Source organism: Hyperoodon ampullatus (genome assembly GCF_949752795.1).
Source record: "Hyperoodon ampullatus genome assembly, chromosome: 8".
In the NCBI taxonomy this organism is placed as follows: Eukaryota; Metazoa; Chordata; class Mammalia; order Artiodactyla; family Ziphiidae; genus Hyperoodon; species Hyperoodon ampullatus.
In genome coordinates this window covers 53,221,635-53,242,867 of record NC_136921.1, presented here as the reverse complement: position 1 = coordinate 53,242,867, position 21,233 = coordinate 53,221,635, and the positions used below count along the sequence as shown (strand labels likewise).

At 35.0% G+C, this 21,233-nt stretch overlaps 1 protein-coding gene across 2 annotated transcripts in view; it reads right to left on the bottom strand.

Annotated features, from left to right (window-relative positions):
• Positions 1-21,233, bottom strand: part of RAB3GAP1 (RAB3 GTPase activating protein catalytic subunit 1) — a 123,554-nt gene that overhangs the window by 36,722 nt on the left and 65,599 nt on the right. For both annotated transcript variants that reach the window (XM_079710162.1, XM_079710163.1), the window contains exons 6-14: positions 19,666-19,785; positions 18,581-18,746; positions 14,062-14,161; positions 11,192-11,273; positions 7,124-7,192; positions 5,766-5,839; positions 3,509-3,601; positions 2,921-3,090; positions 993-1,082 (exon numbers count right to left, since the gene is read on the bottom strand). In XM_079710162.1, the coding sequence (XP_079566288.1) occupies positions 993-1,082; positions 2,921-3,090; positions 3,509-3,601; positions 5,766-5,839; positions 7,124-7,192; positions 11,192-11,273; positions 14,062-14,161; positions 18,581-18,746; positions 19,666-19,785 (964 nt within the window). The remainder of the gene's footprint in view (positions 1-992; positions 1,083-2,920; positions 3,091-3,508; positions 3,602-5,765; positions 5,840-7,123; positions 7,193-11,191; positions 11,274-14,061; positions 14,162-18,580; positions 18,747-19,665; positions 19,786-21,233) is intronic.

Genomic DNA, 21,233 nt, shown 5'->3' with positions numbered 1-21,233 from the left:
TGATATATCTGCACACCTGTCATTTAAATTCTCATTTCTCAATTTATCAAAGACTTGAAAGAGGAAAACATGAAAATTTTATTTCATTTTACATGTTACTTCATTAAAGAATTTTCCACTCTCTGTCCAGTTTTGAAATACAAAGAAGAATCTGCTGCAAAATGTAAATTTGATGATTTATGAAAAGTGTAAAATGAAGGCAATCCTATAACCACGCACAATATATTTGTTATTTTTTTCACTCTTTCCAGAAAAGTTCTTCTACCCAAAATATGTTATCTATACCAATATTCTATAGTAGGGCATTGTCTGAATGAAGGCCATGATATCATCTTCACTCAAGTTTTACTAAGGTGATTTTTAAAATAAAAAGATCCTTATTTCAAAATAGAGAAAGCTTTATAGTGAGTGCTAGAAAATTTTCACATTTTCCTCATCCAAGTCTTTGATAAACTGAGAAAAGAAAGCTTAAATGACAGGTGTAGAGCTGTAAAACTGTTTACAGTAGTCATTGTTGTGAACTAGATTTCATGACTTTTGCTAGAAATATAGCAAAACCCCTAGAAATTCAATGCATTTAAAATATTTTAGGGCTCCCCTGATGGTGCAGTGGTTAAGAATCCGCCTGCCAATACAGGGGACACAGGTTCAAGCCCTAGTCCGGTAAGATCCCATGTGCTGCAGAGCAACTAAGCCCATGAGCCACAGCTACTGAGCCTGCGCTCTCGAGATCGTGAGACACAACTACTGAGCCCACGTGCCACAACTACTGAAGCCCACACACCTAGAGCCCGTGCTCTGCAACAAGACAAGCCATCCCAATGAGAAGCCCGCGCACTGCAATGAAAAGTAGTCCCCGCTCGCCACAACTAGAGAAAGGCCACACACAGCAACGAAGACCCAATGCAGCCAAAAATAAATAAATAAAACAAATATTTTTTTTAATTTTAATTAAAAAATAAAATATTTTAATATTAATTTAATTAACTTACATATTCTTCACTCTCTAATAGAGGATTACTGTTGTCTGTTGAAGAAGTCCCATCTAATGGTTTCTCAGAAGCAGCATCAGGGAATAAGAACTTAGGAGGGAGGAAGAAAGAAAATAATCACAACTTCAATGAAATTTCTCATTTTGTTGACTTTTGTAACTCATATAAACACTGACTTTTTAATGGTTTTGTTTTTAAAATGATGAGAATGCTCTTACTGTACTGCCCAGTTAGTTCTACAATATCTCAAACATTTTCTATTTTTCTTCAAAAATACATTGTTTCAGTGACTAGTCAATTTTAAAATCAGATTTTTCTTGAATGTAACCACCTGGTTCTGTGAATTGTTTAGTTTACAGAATGCAAAACCAGAATCTCTTCACTATGATTTCAGGCTCATCCAATGTCATTAAATTTTTTTTAATGTTATTATTAAAAAGACAAAACTATAAAAGAAAATTTTAAAACACCCAAACATTCATGAGGCTCTGTAGAGAAGAATCATCCATGGGTTTTTATATATGAAATGCTACAAGTATGATATTAAAGACCTGTAATTTTATCTTACAAGATACCCATAGAAAGTGGGAAGCAGACTAAACCTGTAATGACCAGTGTATCTTTTCCACATGATTTCTGCTAACATGTGTGAGGGAGTGTGTGTGTGTGTGTGTGTCTGTGTGAGAGAGGGTGTGGAGAAGTGGTAAAAAGCTATATAATTGGAATAAAATCTCTAAGGATACATTCTCAAGAAGGGGCCTTCTCTACAGAAATTTACTTTCAATCCTTTTATCACTATTCTTCCCAAGTGTTTTGTGGTACTGCTGACTTGTAATTCCTTTTACTATGCATACTTTGCCACACATTACAGAACATGCTAAACAGACTTTTTAAATGAGAGGAACTACCAAGTGCCAACCTCCACTACTAAGCACATTTACAAACAGTATCTTATTCTCCTACCACTACGTGAGCTACGTTATCAGTGCCCACATCTTACAAATATACAAACTAAAAATGTGGCTAAAAGTCTTGCTCAGGTAAACAGCAGGGATAAGATTAACATCAAGTTTTCAAGTCCTATATTCTTTTCATTGCATTACTCTTAAAGGTTTTTCCCAAGAACGTCTTAGTGCACAAATTGCCAGAAGCACGATTATAACTACAATTATAGTTAAGAGTAGCTATCATCTAGCAAAGGCCTATTTCATGCCAGTGTAACAGAAGGTCCTTTAGTACTCACAACAATCTCACAGGTTTTCATTAGACTCATTTCAGATGAAGAAACTGAAGTTAAATGGCTTGTTCAAAGTCATACCATAAGTCAGGATTAAACCCTGTGTATGGCTCCTAGGCCAGGCCTGTTCCACCACCCTATACCTAGGAGACACCCTAGCCCCTTCTAGTACTCGCTATAAAGTTTTCTCTGGACTGCTGTGAAAGAAAGTTTTCAAGAATACCATTCTGATGTCAACCTTCTGCTTAAAATGTCATTAAACTGTTAAGATGAAGTCCAGTGCTTCAACATGGCAGGTTACCTGCTACTCTCCTCGTCCCTGGCCACCCTCTGGGAAGCACCCTGCCATATACCAAACTGTCCAACATGCTCTCTCAGGCTTCTGCTATTCCTCTGCTTCTAAACCTTCTGTCCCTCTTTATGAAGCTTTCCCTGATCCCCACTGCTCAGAGACAGATGCACCCTCTGCCGTGTTCTCACAGCCCCTTTGCCAGAATTCTCACATGTAACGTGGTACTGTAACTACTATTTACTTTCCTTCTTCCCACTACACTAGTGGGAACTCAATGTGGAGATGATGTTTTACTCATTTTATATTCCCAATCCAGTGCCTGCCACATAGATGGGACTGAACAGATAATGAATAAATGAGTGTGCATATAGACATATAAAAACATTACATTTAGTTTACCAAGAGAATTGTATTGAGGACATCATTATTCAGTGGTGATTCTTCTACACCTCTCTGTTTTCGTATTTTCTTCTTTGCAGTGTGTACCATATTTGAAACTGATAATTTATGAATTGGAACCGGTGCAGGCTCTGTCAACTTTGACAAAGCATGAGTTATATCAGCAACTTCTATAAAAAGAATAGAAATGAATACATATTATATCACCAACCTTGGCAGGTTAAAGTGATGAATAAACTGATGACTGTACAGAATATTTTAGTCACTCTTTTCATTAGTGACTTTTTACTAATACATATTTTCAGCTTTATATGGATGCATGATTGACAAAGGTGTAACATAACTTCTGCCCAGGGAACTTCAAAAATAAACCTCTAAAACCCTGCTTTTCAAAATAGCTTACATTTTTGGTGGAAAGAACTTATTAATCACACAATGTTTTAAGCTCAGGGTATATATAGCCTAGAGAAAATGGTAGCTGCCTAGTTCATCAAAACTTGCTTCCCCAACATAACTCAAATTAGAAAAATAGATGAAAAGTTGCTGGAACATTTGAAAATAACTTTTAAAAAAAGAAAAAGGTGTCACCTCTTCCTTCTTCCTCAAATGTGGATCGTCCAAGAATCTCATCAGTTGACTCCTTTCGACGGCAAATTTTAAAAAACTCAGTGACAAAATCACCTACATAGAAAAAAATGTTACTCATTTTTGAAACATAACTGAAAGAAATCAGTCCTATAAATAAAAGTACATGTCTTTTTACAAAAGCTATTAGCTAAGATATGATAGAAAAAGAACCATTCAGTTTTTCTACCCAATCCAAAAAGTAATCCTATTTCAAAGGTAGCCTTGCTTTCTCTCCATAGTCCAGGATATTAAAAGTTTTTCCTTAGAATTACTTCTAGAATTAAAGGAAAAAATAATTGAACTTAATATATTAAGCAGTTACTATTTGCCTGAATAAGACAAACAGTATCTATTCTCATTAAGTTGTACAAGTAACAAGAATATTACTATATATATGTAGTGGTCTTCTTTCCCTAGCTGCTACCCTACTAGAATTCTGAATCCATTAGAAAAATAAAAATAAAAATAAATTCTAAAGATATGTTTCTACAGGATTAAAAAATCATGTAGGATGAAGTTATTTCAGCTTTAACTGCATGTTAATGATATGCTTTGTGTCATTAAAAGAAAGGGGGAAAAGGTTTGATATCTTCTAAAGAGCTTCTATGAGATATGTTTGCACAAAGAAATTAAAGCTTAACAAGAACCATCAGTACTAAAATTATTAGACAATACAGTATACTGATTATATCCAAGTCTGAGAATTCACCAACTAGTTCTGAATAAACCTGGAACATTTTCTGGAGTTCTTCAGACAAGTAGGAAAATCCTATAATCTAGTCATATAAACTATATGACTATAGCTTATTGTAGTATATGACTACATAATCCTATAATCTAGTCATATAAACATAAAGTTAAAGAGACAGGGTGAGATTAAGGGACAGAAACTTAAAATGAGAATACTTTTAATTCTAAGGTCCTCTGTAATTAACACAAAAGTCAGCGGCTGAGGAATAATAAGGAACTAGGAAGAAATTTAGTGGCTAAATTTAATAATTTAGTAAATCAAAGATTAAACAAGAGAAACCATTTATTGAATACTCATTATAGACAGGCACTGCGTTAAATGTGACACACATACACACACGTACATGATCTTATTTGATCCTCTTACTAACACTCTGAAGTATGTACTATTGTTACCTGTATCTTACTGACACTGCAAGAGATTGTGAAACTTGCTCAAACTGGTGGATCTAGGATTTCAAACAAGGTCTATCCAACTCAAACTCTTGATATAAACCCTCTACTATCTCCCTATACCCCAAGACAAATTCACTGATGGCAGGAATTTTACCTTATCTTTGTATTCACTATTATATAGTTAGCACAGATGGCAGTGCTAATAAGCATTTAATGAACAGCACATGATGAATGATAAAGAGCCCAAGAAAAAAATGCTTTAGAGAAATGCCCTAATATTGTCATCAATAACTCCTTGGTTGAACGGTAATTTATCAGGTTAAATGAAATAAAGGTGGCATGGATGAACACAGAAATGGAGAAAATAATTTTCATGTGTATTAAATATAAGAGAAAAAGACTGGAAAGAGGAGACGGGTTCACAAGATTTCATGAAAGAGATATTATCTACAAAAATGGGAAGGGAAAGATAATTCTAGACATGGGATATAATAATAGGATCTGAATACCAAGGGATAGCTTTTAAAGTATTTCTATTTATGTTATTCCACTGACTTCTTCAGATATCCCTATGATGTGTACAAGATTATTAACACCTCTTTTCCTCTATCAGAAAAAAGATTTGCAGGTACAATATAGAGCCCTATAGAAGGGCTCTAAGAAGATTGTCAAATTCAGTGTGGACTGCAAAAGACAAAAAGGGGTTCCACTCACTACAATGGAAGATGCACAGTATGCCACAGGAGGGGAAAAAAGGAGTGACATAAAAGCATCAGGAGGATAAAACTCAGGTCATGGGAAAATATAGAGAATTTTGAGGTATAGACAGATTAAAACCAAATGACAAGAAAGCAAGTCTGCTGGTACTATTCAAGAGTAACTAGAATGATTCACTGCTGTTGACAAAGATTTATTTTTAATGGAGTTAACCGAGGAGGTCACAATGTAAAAAAATAAAAATAAAAAACACTTTCGGATAGGTGAAATAAAGTATAAAGAATACATTCAGTGTTCCTGATATGGAGGATAGACAGATTTGTGTTATTTCAGGAAAGGAACATAAATATCTTACCTAGCAAACACTGAGGATTATCAGCTTTTCGAACTCTAACAGACCAATGGGGAGCCTGAATAGGATCCAAATCACTAAAATGCAAAACAATAAACACAAGATCCTATTTATGGCAATCTGCAAGACTCATACATTTACCAAAATGCAGTCTAATAAAAACATTATATAGAAGGACAAGCAATCCATTTTGCCTCCCTTAAACTTACTGTTATTCATATGCAGACCATTTAGATAAGTTTAAAAAAATAAAACCTTAAGACACCAAAGTTCTTAGACAAAAAAAAGCACAAAAGGAAAAACCAAAATCAAAACAAACTAATCAAAAAACATAAAAATGATCCTGACAGGCAACATATAATGATAATCTAATGAGAATTACATTTTAGGAATAAAGAAAACGAAATAAGCAAAAATCCATAATAATTTTAATCTGCTTTCTGTTACACTATTAATAAAAAAAGAAACTATAAAAATTTCCACAAGATCAAAAGTGCCCCATTTTCTCAGTTAAAACAGATTATGGTGCATTCACTTAATGGAATACTATGCAGCAATTTAAAAACTGACAACACAGATCTACATTTATTAAATGAATAAATATATTAAATGAATGAAGCAAATTAATACATAAATTTATACCTTAAAAAGATATACCCCCAAAATGCTAACTGGTTACTTTTTAAGTAATGGAATTGTAGGTAGTCTTTACTTTCTTCTTTTAATTTATGCATCTAAATCATCTGATTTTAAAAGTTCATGTTACTTCTACCATCAGAAAATATAACACATTTATTTTAATTATTTTTTAAAAAGTCTTCTATTTCTCACTGTTCTGCATCAACCATGAGACTGTACTAAAATTATGTTCCTCCTTCTCCATGTTCTTCCAGGATAGCGCTCGCTGTAATTTTCAATTTTTTTTCCTGTGCAATTTTCTATTGCACAGGAGTATATGACATGGATGCTCTGTTATTTGACATTTAATGACCAAATATTATTCCCACATATTTTGATAACCATCATCTCTTCAAAGTCCTTTATCAAATGCTTCTTACCAGCTAAGAAAAGTTCAACAGAATTATGCACTGAATCCCAAACTGCTTAAAAACACCTTTGCTAAAACCAAGTAAGATTCAGATTGCTCATCTTCCCGGAACTAAGGACCCTATCTCCAAAGCCCACAGCTTAAAACACATCTATAATACATATCAATCAGTCTAAAAAGTGATCTTTAAGAACAGAAAAACAACAACCAACTGTATCAGAAACTGATACAAAGAAAAATTGCTAACCACTTGGCAGTTAATTTATTCTACTGAAGTTTGTGAACCTCAATGTACTACTCTTAACATACTTACGAATAAACATCATTATCCACAATGATACCTTCAGTCAGGTGAGGCCATGTAGTTGCTAAGTGGAGTTCACTAAAATAAACAAAATGTAAAATATCTCCATAAGCTTTAATACTGTATATATATATATCCTGACTCAACAATTCCACTTCTAGAATTGTATCTGCAGTAAATAGCCAGAGATGTACATATAAATATGTTAAAAGTGGTCATTATTTATAATACAATAAAACTGTAAACACCTGGTTTAGCAAACGGTAGCACATTCATATAAAGTTAATGTCTGCAAGAAAAAACTATGCTGTACATAACAGCCAAAAAGTATAGGTAAACCAAACGTCTATCAGCTGATGAATGGATAAATAAAATGTGGTAGTATTACATACCATGGCATATTATACACTCACAAAAAGCAATGATGTATTGATTCATGCTAAATGTGGATGAACCTCTAAAACATGCTAAGTGAAAGAAGCCAGACACAAAAGGTCATATATGGTATAACCCAATCTATATGAAATGTCCAGAATAGTCAAATCCATAGAAGCAAAAAGTAGATTAGTATTTGTCTAGGGCTAGAGGGCCTAGGGAGCCTAGGAGGGGATGACAGTTAAGAGGTGAGGGGTTTCTTTTGGGGGAAATGAAAGTGTTCCAGAATTAGAGACGGATGATGGCTGCACAACTCTGTAAACACTAAAAACACTGAATTGTATACTTTAAAATTGTGAATTTTATGGTACATAAATTATATCTCAATGTTGAAAACACCACGATACAGATCAGGGATTGGCATACTTTTTCTATAAAGGACCAGAGAGTATTTGGGGCTTTTTATGGGCCATGTAGTTTCTGTTACATTCTTGTTTTTTCTTTTTCTTTTAAAACCCTTAAAAATGTAAAAAGCATTTTTAGCTCATTACCTATACAAAAACAGGCTATTGGCCAGATTTGGTCCACCGGTCATAGTTTGCTGACCTCTTATTATAGATGAATATTAAATTTCAGAAAGTTTTCATGTGAAATTATAAAATCAAAAACAAGCCACAGGGGCTTCCCTGGTGGCACAGTGGTTAAGAGTCTGCCTGCCGATGCAGGGGACAGGGGTTCATGCCCTGGTCCGGGAAGATCCCACGTGCCGCGGAGCGGCTGGGCCCGTGGGCCATCGCCACTGAGCCTGTGCATCCGGAGCCTTGCTCCGCAACGGGAGAGGCCACAGCAGTGAGAGGGCCGCGTACCACAAAAAAAAAAAAAAAAAAAAAAAACCACAAAAAATGTACAAGATGACATACATTTATAAAATGTACAAAAATACTGTGCAGAAAAGAGTTATCATAGCAGGCCTGATACTTAGAAAGGCCCACTTGCAAGGCTGGCCCCTGGCTTGACATCTGGAAACTTGAATTTCAGGAGGATTCCTACCATTCCCTGATAAGAATGGCTCACTCTGCCTAAATTACCTGTGCAAACAATACAGTTTATGCAAATATCTGGTTTCCTTCTGGCACATGCTAGGCAGAGGGTGCCTACATGACCAGTCTCTGATTAAAAACCCCAAGTGCTGAGCCTCTAATGAGCTTCCCTGGTAGACAGCCTTTCATACATGTCACAGTTCATTGCTGGGAGGATTAAGCATGTCCTGTGTGACTACACTGGGAGAGGAAGCTTGTCCTTGGTTTGCTCTGGACCTCACCCTATGTGCCTTTTCCCTTTGCCATTTTTTGCATTGTATCCTTTTGCTGTAATAAATCATAGGCATGAGCACAACTATGGCTGCGTCCTGTGAGTCTTCATAGCAAATCAACCTAAGGGTGGTGTTGGGGGCCCTTGTTGCATATATATACATAAACATGTACATATATATACCTACTTCATGCATATGAAAGATACTGGAAGCACGTATAACAAGCTGTTGTCAGTGATCACCTATGAGTAGGGGGGTTATGAATTTACTGATTTTTTTTTTCCTGTCTAGATTCTGAACCCACTTCTTATGTCTGGAGAGTACAGAAGCCAAAAGGGCCAATTATTTCACTTCTCTGATATTTGGTGATGCTCGCCTAACTAGCAACTCCTGTCTGAGACACTGAATCTACAAGTACAGTTAGGAATTCACTGTGAGAGCAGGGCCAGCACTACACAACAATGCAGTGTAACCTTGGTTATGAACCGGACAACTAGGCACCCTTGGCTCAAGCCTATTTTCTGAGCCCAGTTCTACAATGGTCCCAATTAAACTTCTGAGTTTGAGTTACCAAATACTTTTCCAATAAACTGATTTTTTGCTTGAATTAGAGTTGACGAATACCATTTGCAACTAAACAATCTAACTACTAAACATAGGATTTTTGCCTTTTTTAACGTTATCTAAATTTTTTCCACTGAACGTGAATTTATTATTTTAAATAAGACTAATTTTTAATGTAAAAAAAAAGCCCACAAACAGTATGTGATATCAGAGGACATGAATGGTTAGAGGTTTAGAACTATACACTCTTGAATATTTTTAGGTATGAACCGCAGATTCAGTTCCTAAGCTTTTATGACTATGGCCTCTCCTCTCCCTCTAACTATAGAACAATTTCTTTGACAAGGAGAGAAGACACCAGAAAAAGCCTCTTCATTTCCTCTTCCACTACCAAAGATGCCTTTTCAAAAGCATAGTGCCCACAACATTTGCTAATCACTGTTTGATTTAAATGGTCTGCCAATGTGCACCATCTTACCCTCAACTTATTTCTGTGTTCTTCTTCAATCACTTGTTCCTTTGCTGACTGACTCCATATCATGATATAAATTTGGAAGAAATATTTAATCATTAAACCTTCAGACTTCTACCAGGTCAATTTATTTCTCTCCCCCTAAAATTTTCCCTAAGTGAAATTCAAATAAATGAACCAGTTGGAGGGCCACAAATATATCTGTAATCCACCCTACACCCTTTCTCCCTTGCTCACTACATTCTAGCCATGATAGCCACCTTCTATTTTCTTCAGTAAACTCGCCAAGCTCTTTCCTGCATCCAGGCACTTTGAACAGGCTGTTCCTTCCACCTGGAATGGTCATTCTCTCACTCTTTGCCTGGCTAAATCCTCCCCTAATTGAGACTCAGAATAAATTTCACTTGCTTTGAGAAGACTTTACTGATGGCATATCAATCTAAACTAGTTCCTCATTTTATTGTCATTACATCCTGTACTTTTCCTTCAAATTATCCCACAATTTGTAACTGTATGTTTATTTAGGTGATTAGTTCATCTATTTCCTTTAAGTAGACTGTAAATGCCAAGAAGGCAGAAACTGTCTGTTTTATTTACTTCGGTATCTTCCTTACTTAGTATAGTGCCTGGTACATATAATAAATAACAATTTTAAAAGATACTCACTTTATTGTCTTCCTTAAGTGATTTTTAAGTTAAAAGTATTATTATTTCTACCTTTATGTGAGAGTATTAAAGATATATGTATACATGTGAATATATTTTTTAAAATAACCAAACAGTTTAACAAATGAGACAGTTTCTATATCTGCACTGTTTATATTTTCCAAATATTTTGCTATCAGTGATTAAATTTTTCAACCCCTGCATTTTCTTGTGAAACAGCTTTTTTTTTAAGTTCAGTAGTTCTTCTAGAAAAGCAACTGGGTAACCTATAAGGTCACCCTTGTGTCTCTTACTTATGTCTTAATTTGTGTATTTTGAAAAAGTGGCCAGGAAAAATGAAAACAACTGTTAATTCTGGGTCATGGACACATGAAAGTTTGTTATATAAAATACTGTCTGTGCTTTTCAATATTTAAAATATTTCCCCCAAAGTATACCAAGAACCACTTCTATAAGGAATAATCAATAAATTATATTATGTACATTTTATGTATTACTTTAAACCCTCTTTGACTTCTTAAGTTACAGAGAAAAAAACAAAGATGGACAGATTGTTACATGTAGGTCTCTATTTCCAGTACTACATTCATTCCAGGAGGCTGCAATATTATAAAACACAGTAAAATCAACATCAATATAATTTAAAAAGTAAAGTCCCATAATTCAAATGATATAATGAAATTCGCACCTAATAGGATCTTCACAGGCACCAAATGGTAACTTGCCAAATTCCAGGCCTCCCACTTCTCCTCCTACAAGGGCATCTATATCTAAACAAGAAAAAAAAAATTTCCATCAGTTAGCCAAAAATGGAGAAATAAGAATTTAAATCTAGGTAGGTCAGCCCTTTGAGAAATTAAAGTTTTAATAGTGTCTACATTAAGATACATATAGCAAGTTAGAGAACAGTTAGATATTAAAGACTTCCCCAAAGAATGTTATAGTAAAAGGACACATTTAATTCCTATTTGTGAAGTGCTGTATTCAAGCTATGCATTCTAAATTTTACTCTTCTGAAATAGTCCTTAAATATTACTCAAGAGAATATTATTCCTGTAAATTTCTTTTCATTTTCTCAGAATGTGATTAATAGCATCTAAAAGAAAGATTATCTGAGTATTAAAAAATTTAATCATCAACCTACATTCATCAGTTTTGCTGTCAATAATTTCTGAATAGCCCAAATTAGTCATCATTAATAAAACCTTATATCAGCTGACAGTACACAGAAATATCTGAAGTTCAGAAAAGAATTTCCATTCCATTATGAATGGTATCTGAGATTAGAGGAAAATTTAGAGGGTATATCACCCCTTACCTCCATCCCTCTTGAAGAAGTAATAAACACTTCTAAAAGACTTCAAAAAGATTTCCCTTTGAAATAATAGATGGTTGTTTTTAATTATTCACACTACACTAAGAATTTCTAAAATTAAAGTCTACTGTTGAGTTATGAACACTCTCAGATTTGCTAAAATTATGTTTGACAATTATCTACACCCTAACTAAATTATTAAAATTAGTTATTAAATATGGCTCAATTACTTGATTCAGTAAATTTTCTCAAGTCAATTCATTCCATTTTTCCAACTAAAGAATGCTTACAGTAAAGATCACAATGACTAGCTTTACTATAAGATGTGAATTAAGAGCTTCAAAATTTATAATAAGCGCTTTTTTTTTTTTTTGCCACGCCTCACTGCATGCAGGATCTTAGTTCCCTGACTAGGGATTGAACCCATGCCCCCCCTGCAGTGGAAGCACGGAGTCTTAACCACTGGACAGCCAGGGAAGTCCTAAGCACATTTTTTAAACCAGTAAGCTAAAAATTATTAATAGACTATAACTGTACAAAACTTTTAGTCAAATTAAAAGTTGAAAAGCTACACTGTAGAATGAAAGGATGATGGGACTTGGAGTTTGACCAGGATTTAAATGTGAACTTTATCACCTGGTGACCATGTGGCCTTGGGCCAGTTACTTTTGTTCTCTAAGAAAGATAATAATACTTGTCTCATAGGTAAATGGGAATTACCTGAAACAGTATATAAAATGCCAGGCACAGTGTCTGGCCCATATTACATGTTCAGTCCCTTCCCTTTAAAACAGAAAATATTAAAAATTTATATGGCTTTCAATCCACTGAGAAAGAAGGTTAATATTTTGATGTCCATTTTAAAAAACTAGCAGTAGAACATTAACAAAGGCGTACTGTTGTCTGGAAACTAAAATTACCAAAACAAACATTTGAGTCTTCTAATATAAATCTCAGCTTAGCTTTTATTTCCATCTGCTGCAGTTTAGATGGAGTTCTTTTACTGCACATTAGTTTCAAATTATTCAGTGGTATATAAAATAAAACAGTAGTAGTATATATAACCACCAAAAGCTAAATGTACTACATTAATTTTAGTATCATCCCAAGATAATCAATTTACTATTTTCAATCTCATAAACAAACCAACCATTTTGCAACAAAAATAAACAGTAAAGAATATTATTTTATTATAATTTATTTCTCTTTGAGGAAGGTAGAATGGAGAATGTTTTCAGGCTAGTAAAACCCTTGTAATTATTTTATAAGTTTATATTAAATTTCTTATTAGATAGACTTGGATATAATTGCACTTTCTGTGAGAGAAACATCCAGGAACCTAAACCTCACTTAATTAAGCTAAATGTCCACCAGGCTGAGCTTTTCTAGAACTTAGATAATGTCTGTTCATATCTGTGTCCTGGCAGAGCCGGCCTATTATAGGCTAATAATTAATGACTGCTAATGAATCAGTATATCAATAGTTAAGTAGGTAAAATCATTTTAATCACATTTTTTAAAAAATGCAAGTTAAAGTAAAATATTCTACAGCTCTTCCCAGCATAAGTGTATATGTATATACACATCTTTTTCTCTTTTCTGCTTTCCTTATTTAGCCCTCTTCTTCAAACTCTATTCTGTATAAGGTTCTGTGCGTGTCTGTTCGCAGCCTATGAGGGTGACTTCTCTTACTATATTCTGAAAGCAGACATTTTACTCATTACATACTAATTTGCAGCACACGATGTTCCACGGCAAGGGAATGCTTTATAAATAATATTAGCTTTCAAAAACAGATTGTCAGGGCTTCCCTGGTGGCACAGTGGTTGAGAGTCCACCTGCCGATGCAGGGGACACAGGTTCGTGCCCCGGCCCGGGAAGATCCCACATGCCGCGGAGCGGCTAGGCCCGTGAGCCATGGCCGCTGAGCCTGCGCATCCGGAGCCTGTGCTCCGCAGCGGGAGAGGCCACAACAGTGAGAGGCCCGTGTACCGCAAAAAACAAACAAACAAACAAACAAACAAAAAGATTGTCAGGTATAGAATAATTCTGTCTCTAGAACAACCTACACAGCTTTTTTTAAGAGAAAAAAATGATAAAGGCAATGAAATCAGCAATATTACATTTAAAATGAGTTACAAATATTTCAAACACTTGAAACACACTTAAATAGTTTTAATTTCTGAATATATTTTCTCTCCATTTATATTCAGTAAGTTAAATATAGTTCTAAATTATCTCACCTGGAGGCTGCTGAGGCCAAAAATACTGCTGCCAATCCTGAAGTACATAGGTAAACCGTATAGCAATACTAACTGGAGGCAATGGAGTTAAAGTACATCCCTAGGAAATAAATGCAAAGACAATACCATGTAAATGTTAGTACCCTTGTAAATACCAGAAGCAAATTTCAAACTATTGGAATGGATAAATTACAATCTTCATGAAATGTGGATTTTCAGATTACAGTGTTAGATATGGCACGCACATTCTAGCCATGAAAAATGTATGATATTCCAGCCATTAAAAAGGAAAACAAAGTCACTAAATTATTAGAGCCAAAGGTGCAGAATTTAGGAAATCATTTTCTTTTTTTTTTTTTTTTTTGCGGTACGTGGGCCTCTCACTGTTGTGGCCTCTCCCGTTGCGAAGCACAGGCTCTGGACGCGCAGGCTCAGCCGCCATGGCTCACGGGCCCAGCCACTCCGCGGCATGTGGGATCTTCCCGGACCGGGGCACGAACCCGTGTCCCCTGCATCGGCAGGCGGACTCTCAACCACTGCGCCACCAGGGAAGCCCGGGAAATCATTTTCATGGGAGAAATTCTCACAGCTTAAAAGCTCAAGAGATGAATTAATGCCAGAGACCAAATTACATTAAAATAAAGCTGTTTAAGCTACTACCAGGAAAAGAGATATTAAATTTTATTATGTAAAGTGCTCTTTCAAAATATCTTATACAATTTTAATTATACAAACATAATTTCTTACTATTCTCTTCAGCCATGTTGAATGTGGAAAAAATGTGACTCATTTTTTAAATAAGGTAAAACTATTATATAAAGTGTAACACTAGGTTTGAGAAGATGATGTCTTTTCTTTCTTTTAAATGAAAATAAACTCAAATTAAAGCCAGTCTTAAATATTTAACCAGACTTTTAGACTGTGACAAACAGCCACTCATGTAGTTTATATTAATGAGTCAGAAAATTCAGATCTTTACATTCATTAAAAATCTTAAAAATTAATAATATCATCCAAACATCCCACAATCTCAGCTTCCCTTAATAATGGTTAACCTATATTAATGTGGAATAGGACCTAAATATGCACAGGAATGACCTAGTAAGCTTGCGAAAATGTAGATTCAATAGTATTCTGCATATCTACCCAGTTTCCAGGTGTTGCTGATATTGCTGGTCAGGAGGGATAAAGAGACATTTAGCTCAGCAGCAGCATCGATAAATGTCATTAGTAACTTTAACTGAATACAAACTCAATCTCAAGTCACAAAATAAGGTAGCTGCCAAAAAAAAAAAAAGCTAATTCAGTTTTGGGCTGCTGTGTCCTAGACAAGCAAGGTAAGATTCTGGCTGGTCAGGAATAATTATTTTTTACTCAGGTCTAGATATCAAATGAGCGTTCACCTGTAACTGGGTGTAAATGATCTAGAAACCATAACAAGGTCAATCTGACACATAACCTCCGCTCCAGTCACATAGCAATGTAGACAAATACAGAAAGAGATGACCGAAAAGAAATGTCTAGGACCAAACATGACATAAATATCTTTGTGGGCCTTAGAAAAGGTACAGAAAATCCAAAGTGTTAAATGGGGCTCAAGGCATATGCTTGCTGAGTTTCACAAGCAGACGAAGGCAGTGAGAGCCAGGATTACGGACTGCATTAAATGGAACCAAAAGTACTCCACCCAGAATGAGGGTACCGTAAGACTCTCTGCTTAAGGCAGACCCTGGGGCAGGGCACTCCTGCTTCATGCAGTGGCCTTGTTGGAAGGTATGGGGCTAGGGAAAGTTGTGTGAGCGGGGGACAAACCCACTCTCATGACCCAAGCAAGCAATCCAATGAGTCCAAGACTCAATGTGCAATACCCCAATATCAACACGGAGCAAAAGGCTCCAAACACCATTTTAAGACCAGCGTCTGAAATATTCTGCAGGTGAGGAGCAACCACAAAATTACAAAACCACTAGACAGGATGGGAGAGAAAGTTAAAAACTGTAAATAAAGCCTTCATTCAAAATGAGCCTGCAAACAAAATTTCCCCAGAACATGAAGAAATGTAGTTCTAAAAAAGACAAATATCCAAAACAACAATCAGAATATAAAACTATGAAATATAAGGAACATCTGACAGAATGAAGAACATCTAAACTGAAAAAGGAAAGACTAGGGTATGAGAGAGTTTTCAAATACTTAGAGGATTATATGGCAAAAGAGGATTTAAACTTAAATTTTATGTGATTCCAAGGACAACCACCCTCTGCTGCCACCCTGCCAATGAAGCCTTTTCTAATAATTAGATCCCTGTGAAAATGAAATAAACTGCCAGTGGAGGGTGAGTGCCTTGGAATACTTCTAGTAGATTTAAAGAGTAATATTTATAAAGATAGCTTTATAAAGAAAGTATAAGAAAGCCACATATTGGGTAGCTTTAACTATGTAAAACCAATAAAGTACCCAAACCAGGTCTCAATTATCTTAAGTTCAACTCTATCAAATCAACTTTGAGAAATGTTTCATATTTAGACAAGTGAGGTTTGTGAAAGGTCTGACAGATGATGTGATAAACTGATTAGGAACACTTTTTTTTTAAGTACAATTAGTAAATAGTCATAATGAAAGTCAGGCTCCACACAGATCAAGGTGGTCCTCAGTAAAGAGAAGTTGAGTACCATAGAAGAGTGACATAAAAGATCCATGAAAATAAAGTTCACTAACGTTTTTTAAGAAGAGGAATAAAGCATTAATATTTGCATCTGACTAGAATTTGATCTAAAATAATTAAATATAATTGAAGACTTCTGGTGAGAACAAAGTAAAACTAATGGGGTAGAAATAACGCATACTTGCCTTTTTCAAAAATTTCTCAAAGCAACACGTGTAGAATTAAGCAGTACTTAAAGCATTTCAAAGTCGAGAGGTTTCGAAAAAAAGTTACATACAGACGTGGAACTTTCTAAAAGATATGCTTCTATGCTTTTTTTTAATAGAGATAATCACAAGAAACAGCTAACAATAGTTATATTTTGAGGAAAGGGACTAAGGGTATAAAGAAGTTTTTACTTAGATTTCTTAACCCAGTATATGCAGACTTTTTTTTAAATGTCAAACGTTTTTATCTGGGTGGTGATAGTCCTACCACCCTGCTATTTATGGCCTTAAAATTGAAAACATATTTTTTATGAAATTAAATTCTAATCCTAAATATCTTTCTACAAACAATGTATGTTAAAAAAGATATTTCAGCATTTTTTCTCACATTTTTTGCCTTTTCAAAATTTGCAAACCTTCAGAAAGGTTGCAAAGCTAGCGTAATGAATACCGGTATGACTTTCACCAAGCTCACCAATTAACATTTTGATACACGCACATACTATCATGTATTTACATAAATAATTTTTTTGGCTGAACCCCTGAAAGTAAGTTGTAGGCATCATGGCAATTCACCCCTAAATACTTCAGCATGTAATTCCTATGAACAAGGGTTATCACACTCAAGAAGTTTAATATTGATACTATTTTCTAACATATAGTCCATATAAAAATTGCCCCAACTGTCCCAACTGTGTCCTCTGTGGCTATTTTGTTTTGATCAAGGATCATGCATGTTATGTCACTTTAGTCTCCTTCAGGCTAAACAGCTCCCAGCCTTTGTTTTTCCTATCATGATACTGACATTTTTTAAGAGTCTGGGCTTTTACTTTGTAAAATATGGCTCATTTTGGAAATATGTGATTGTTTCCTCATGTTTCGATTTATGTTAAACATTTTTAGCAGGAATGCAACACAGATGATATATCCTATTCAATGTACCATACCAGGACATATCTAATATCAGTTTGTTAATCAAGTTTGATCACTTTTAGTGAAATGGGTGTCAACTTAATCACTCAAGGGGACTGCTTCTCTAAGTGGAGAATCCCTTCCACCACTTACTTACCTGGTTTTGCTCTCTTTTCTAGAGGTATTCATAAATAGCTCCTCAATCTAGACCCTAATTCTTCCCCCAGAGTAGCACAGGCAAATCCTCCATATCTCTGTGATAGTGTTTTTAAAGAACACCAAAGATATACTGAGCACGTCCAATTCAGCCCTGCTGCTCTCAGTCATAGAATATAAGCCTGATTAATCTTAAACATCAAATTAAATAGACCCTTGGGGAAAAAAAAGCAATTCAGAACCCAAAGAGTTCACATCTCAGTTACTCATAGTCAGAGCCCTGAACAAGCAACTATGCTGAAGCCCACTCATGTGGTGAGGTTGGCAACATTACTATTAGAGGAAAAGGAGTATAAAGAGTTAATGTAGGAAATAAATGTTAACAAACTGAACAAACAAAATCAGAGCATTAGTACACTAAAAATCTAACTGGACACTTTGCTTAAACATACACAGTAATTTATGTAGTCAATTACATCTTTCTTCTAATTACATTTCAACATTAGAAATATTTCTATGTAATCAATAAAATTACCAAATTACTGCTTTTATAAGACTGAAAATATCAATGCCAACTCACAATCTTTGATTTGAAGATATCCAGCAGACCTGATAAATGAGTGTACTGATTTGGCACTTTTCGAAGATGAACCATTTCAAAATCAGTTCGGACACCAGGACCCTGACATTCTCCCACGTACGTTCTTCGCCATTTGTGATGAATTTGCACAAAGAGTGGCACCTGGCTATAGGGCATAATTAAAAAGGAATAGACTAAGTTCACTAAACACTGAATAACTCCTAAATCTCACGTTTTTCCACTATTACGTTATTTTAATCTCAACTATTTAAAAGCACTAAACAAGGAATACTCCACAGACTTATATTTAAAACAAAGACGCTCTCAGTTCCTTTTCTCCTTACACTAATAAACTGAAGAAATTACCACTCAGTGGCACTTTGTAGTCAGAAAACTATTTTAAAATGGCTGAAAGTCATAAAAAAAGCAGAATAAAAATTCTCTTGAATAAAAGTGATCCTATCATATGAGGCTTTCCAAAACCATAATAAAACTTGATTCACAGGCATTAAGCAATATAAATTAAACCCACACTAGTGGTGAATTATTTTGTACTTTATCATTTGAAGACATAGTTATCCTCCTTATTCAAAGATTTCCATAACCGCAAATTAGCCTACTCACTAAAATCTATTTGTAATCTCAAAATCAATACTCGTAGCACTTTCAAAGCATTTGAAGACGTGTGCAGAGAAACAAAAAATCTGAGTTACCTGAATGCCTGTTCCTAGCTGAGGCTGAACAAGGGGATGCTCTGTCATCAAGTTTTAAAATTAGATTTTGCACCAAAATTTAAATAAACTAAACATTTGGAAGCAAAATACAAAAATAGTACAATTTATTCTCCATTTTAAATATTCATGTAATATTTCAGTAAGTTTCCCTTTAGAAATGCTTTCCCTAAAGGTTTTGTTGAGTTTGTCCTTATATACCTTATTCCAATATAATAATGTACAAGTACTAATCTTAATCATAATCAAAAACCTAACAGTAATAATTTTCCCTCATAAATTATAATTTAGAATAGTTCTTAAACTCAAGGTTCTTAAACCTTAAACTCAAGGTTTTTCGAAATGTCCACCTACCAGCCAGTGTTTCCCAAAGCAACAGACACAGAACTCAGAAGAAGATTGCACTTAGATTCACTGAGAACAGCATCATTATTTGCAGCAGGGGCGATCACCACAAACTCTCGGAGTCCATACCTTAAAAAAAAGAATAACTGCCATTAAACAGAGGAAAATGTCAGAATACAAAAATTTATTATTTGAGAAACATGAAAAAATTTCCCTGAAGGAAAGTTAGGCTTGAACTACAGGTCTTTCTTTCTTTCTTAAATGGCAACTGAATCTATAACAACCTGGATTTCCTTCATTTGGTGAAAAATTTCCATCATTTATCTCCTATTTTCTCTCTATTCTTTACAAATTAGGAGTTTACTGAAATCACGAAGAAAAAACATTAAATAACAGGTTCGTCTTAAAAGTTAGCTTTCAAAAATAAAAGATGAAAGCCAGCACTGACATCTTGAGTTAATTAACTGATAACATTAAGTCCACTTATGTGGAAAGATAAAGTTTAATAGATTCCCTAAATGTCAGGAAAAGAATTATCAGCCATGATGTACTTGTGCTGAGAACACGGTTTACTCTAGTATCCTAATTAAGGAATTCTTATATTCTTTTACTCAATAACATATTAGATAGGAATCACAAAATTATCAGAAAATGGCTTACTCTTGCTACGGTATCCTACAGTAATGAAAACTTCTCATTTAGTTGACAAGTCCTTTAAAAACCACGAATTTGTAGCCAAAACTTACAAAAATGTTAAGGTCAAACTGGTGATCTTGCCTCCTGAAAATTCCTACCCTATTCACCCCTCAATGTATTTTTATTTAATAATATTTTTAAATAAATTTATAAAAGGCATTACTCATTTGCCTAATTTATTTGAACCCTATGTAAACAGTTATGAATGCTTATTTTTATGAACATTCTCAAGAAATCCCCCAAAACAGCAATAAAAGAAAAAAAAAAGATTTAAAACATTTTAGGGCTTCCCTGGTGGCGCAGTGGTTGAGAGTCCGCCTGCCCATGCAGGAGACACAGGTTCGTGCCCCGGTCTGGGAAGATCCCACGTGCCGCGGAGCGGCTGGGCCTGTGAGCCATGGCCGCTGAGCCTGCGCGTCTGGAGCCTGTGCTCCACAACGGGAGAGGCCACAGCAGTGAGAGGCCCGCGTACCACAAAAAAAAAAAAAAAAAAATTTAAAGTCCAACCCATAATCTGTTTACTGTTTAGATGACAAAATTTATTTCATCTTCTCACCTCACCTCCACCCTCCTACCCCTGAAATCAAAATTAGTTATGTAGAAGCAGCATCAAATACTGGAAAGAACCCAGAGCTGTGATTTTTAAGCTCTAAAGCTCTTTAAATACAGTTTTCTTCTTTCTTTACTTAATGTCCTTGGAAGAAAGGAAACAAAACAATATTTTGCCTTCGTATCCCCAAGCACTAGAGTGAAACCACTGCCAACAGTTTCTTGGTCATTCTTCCAGACCTATTCCATCCATCCATTTACTCATCCTATCCTCAAAAAAGATTGCATTATATATACTTTCTGTAACTTCTTTTCAAAGGTTCATCTCCCCT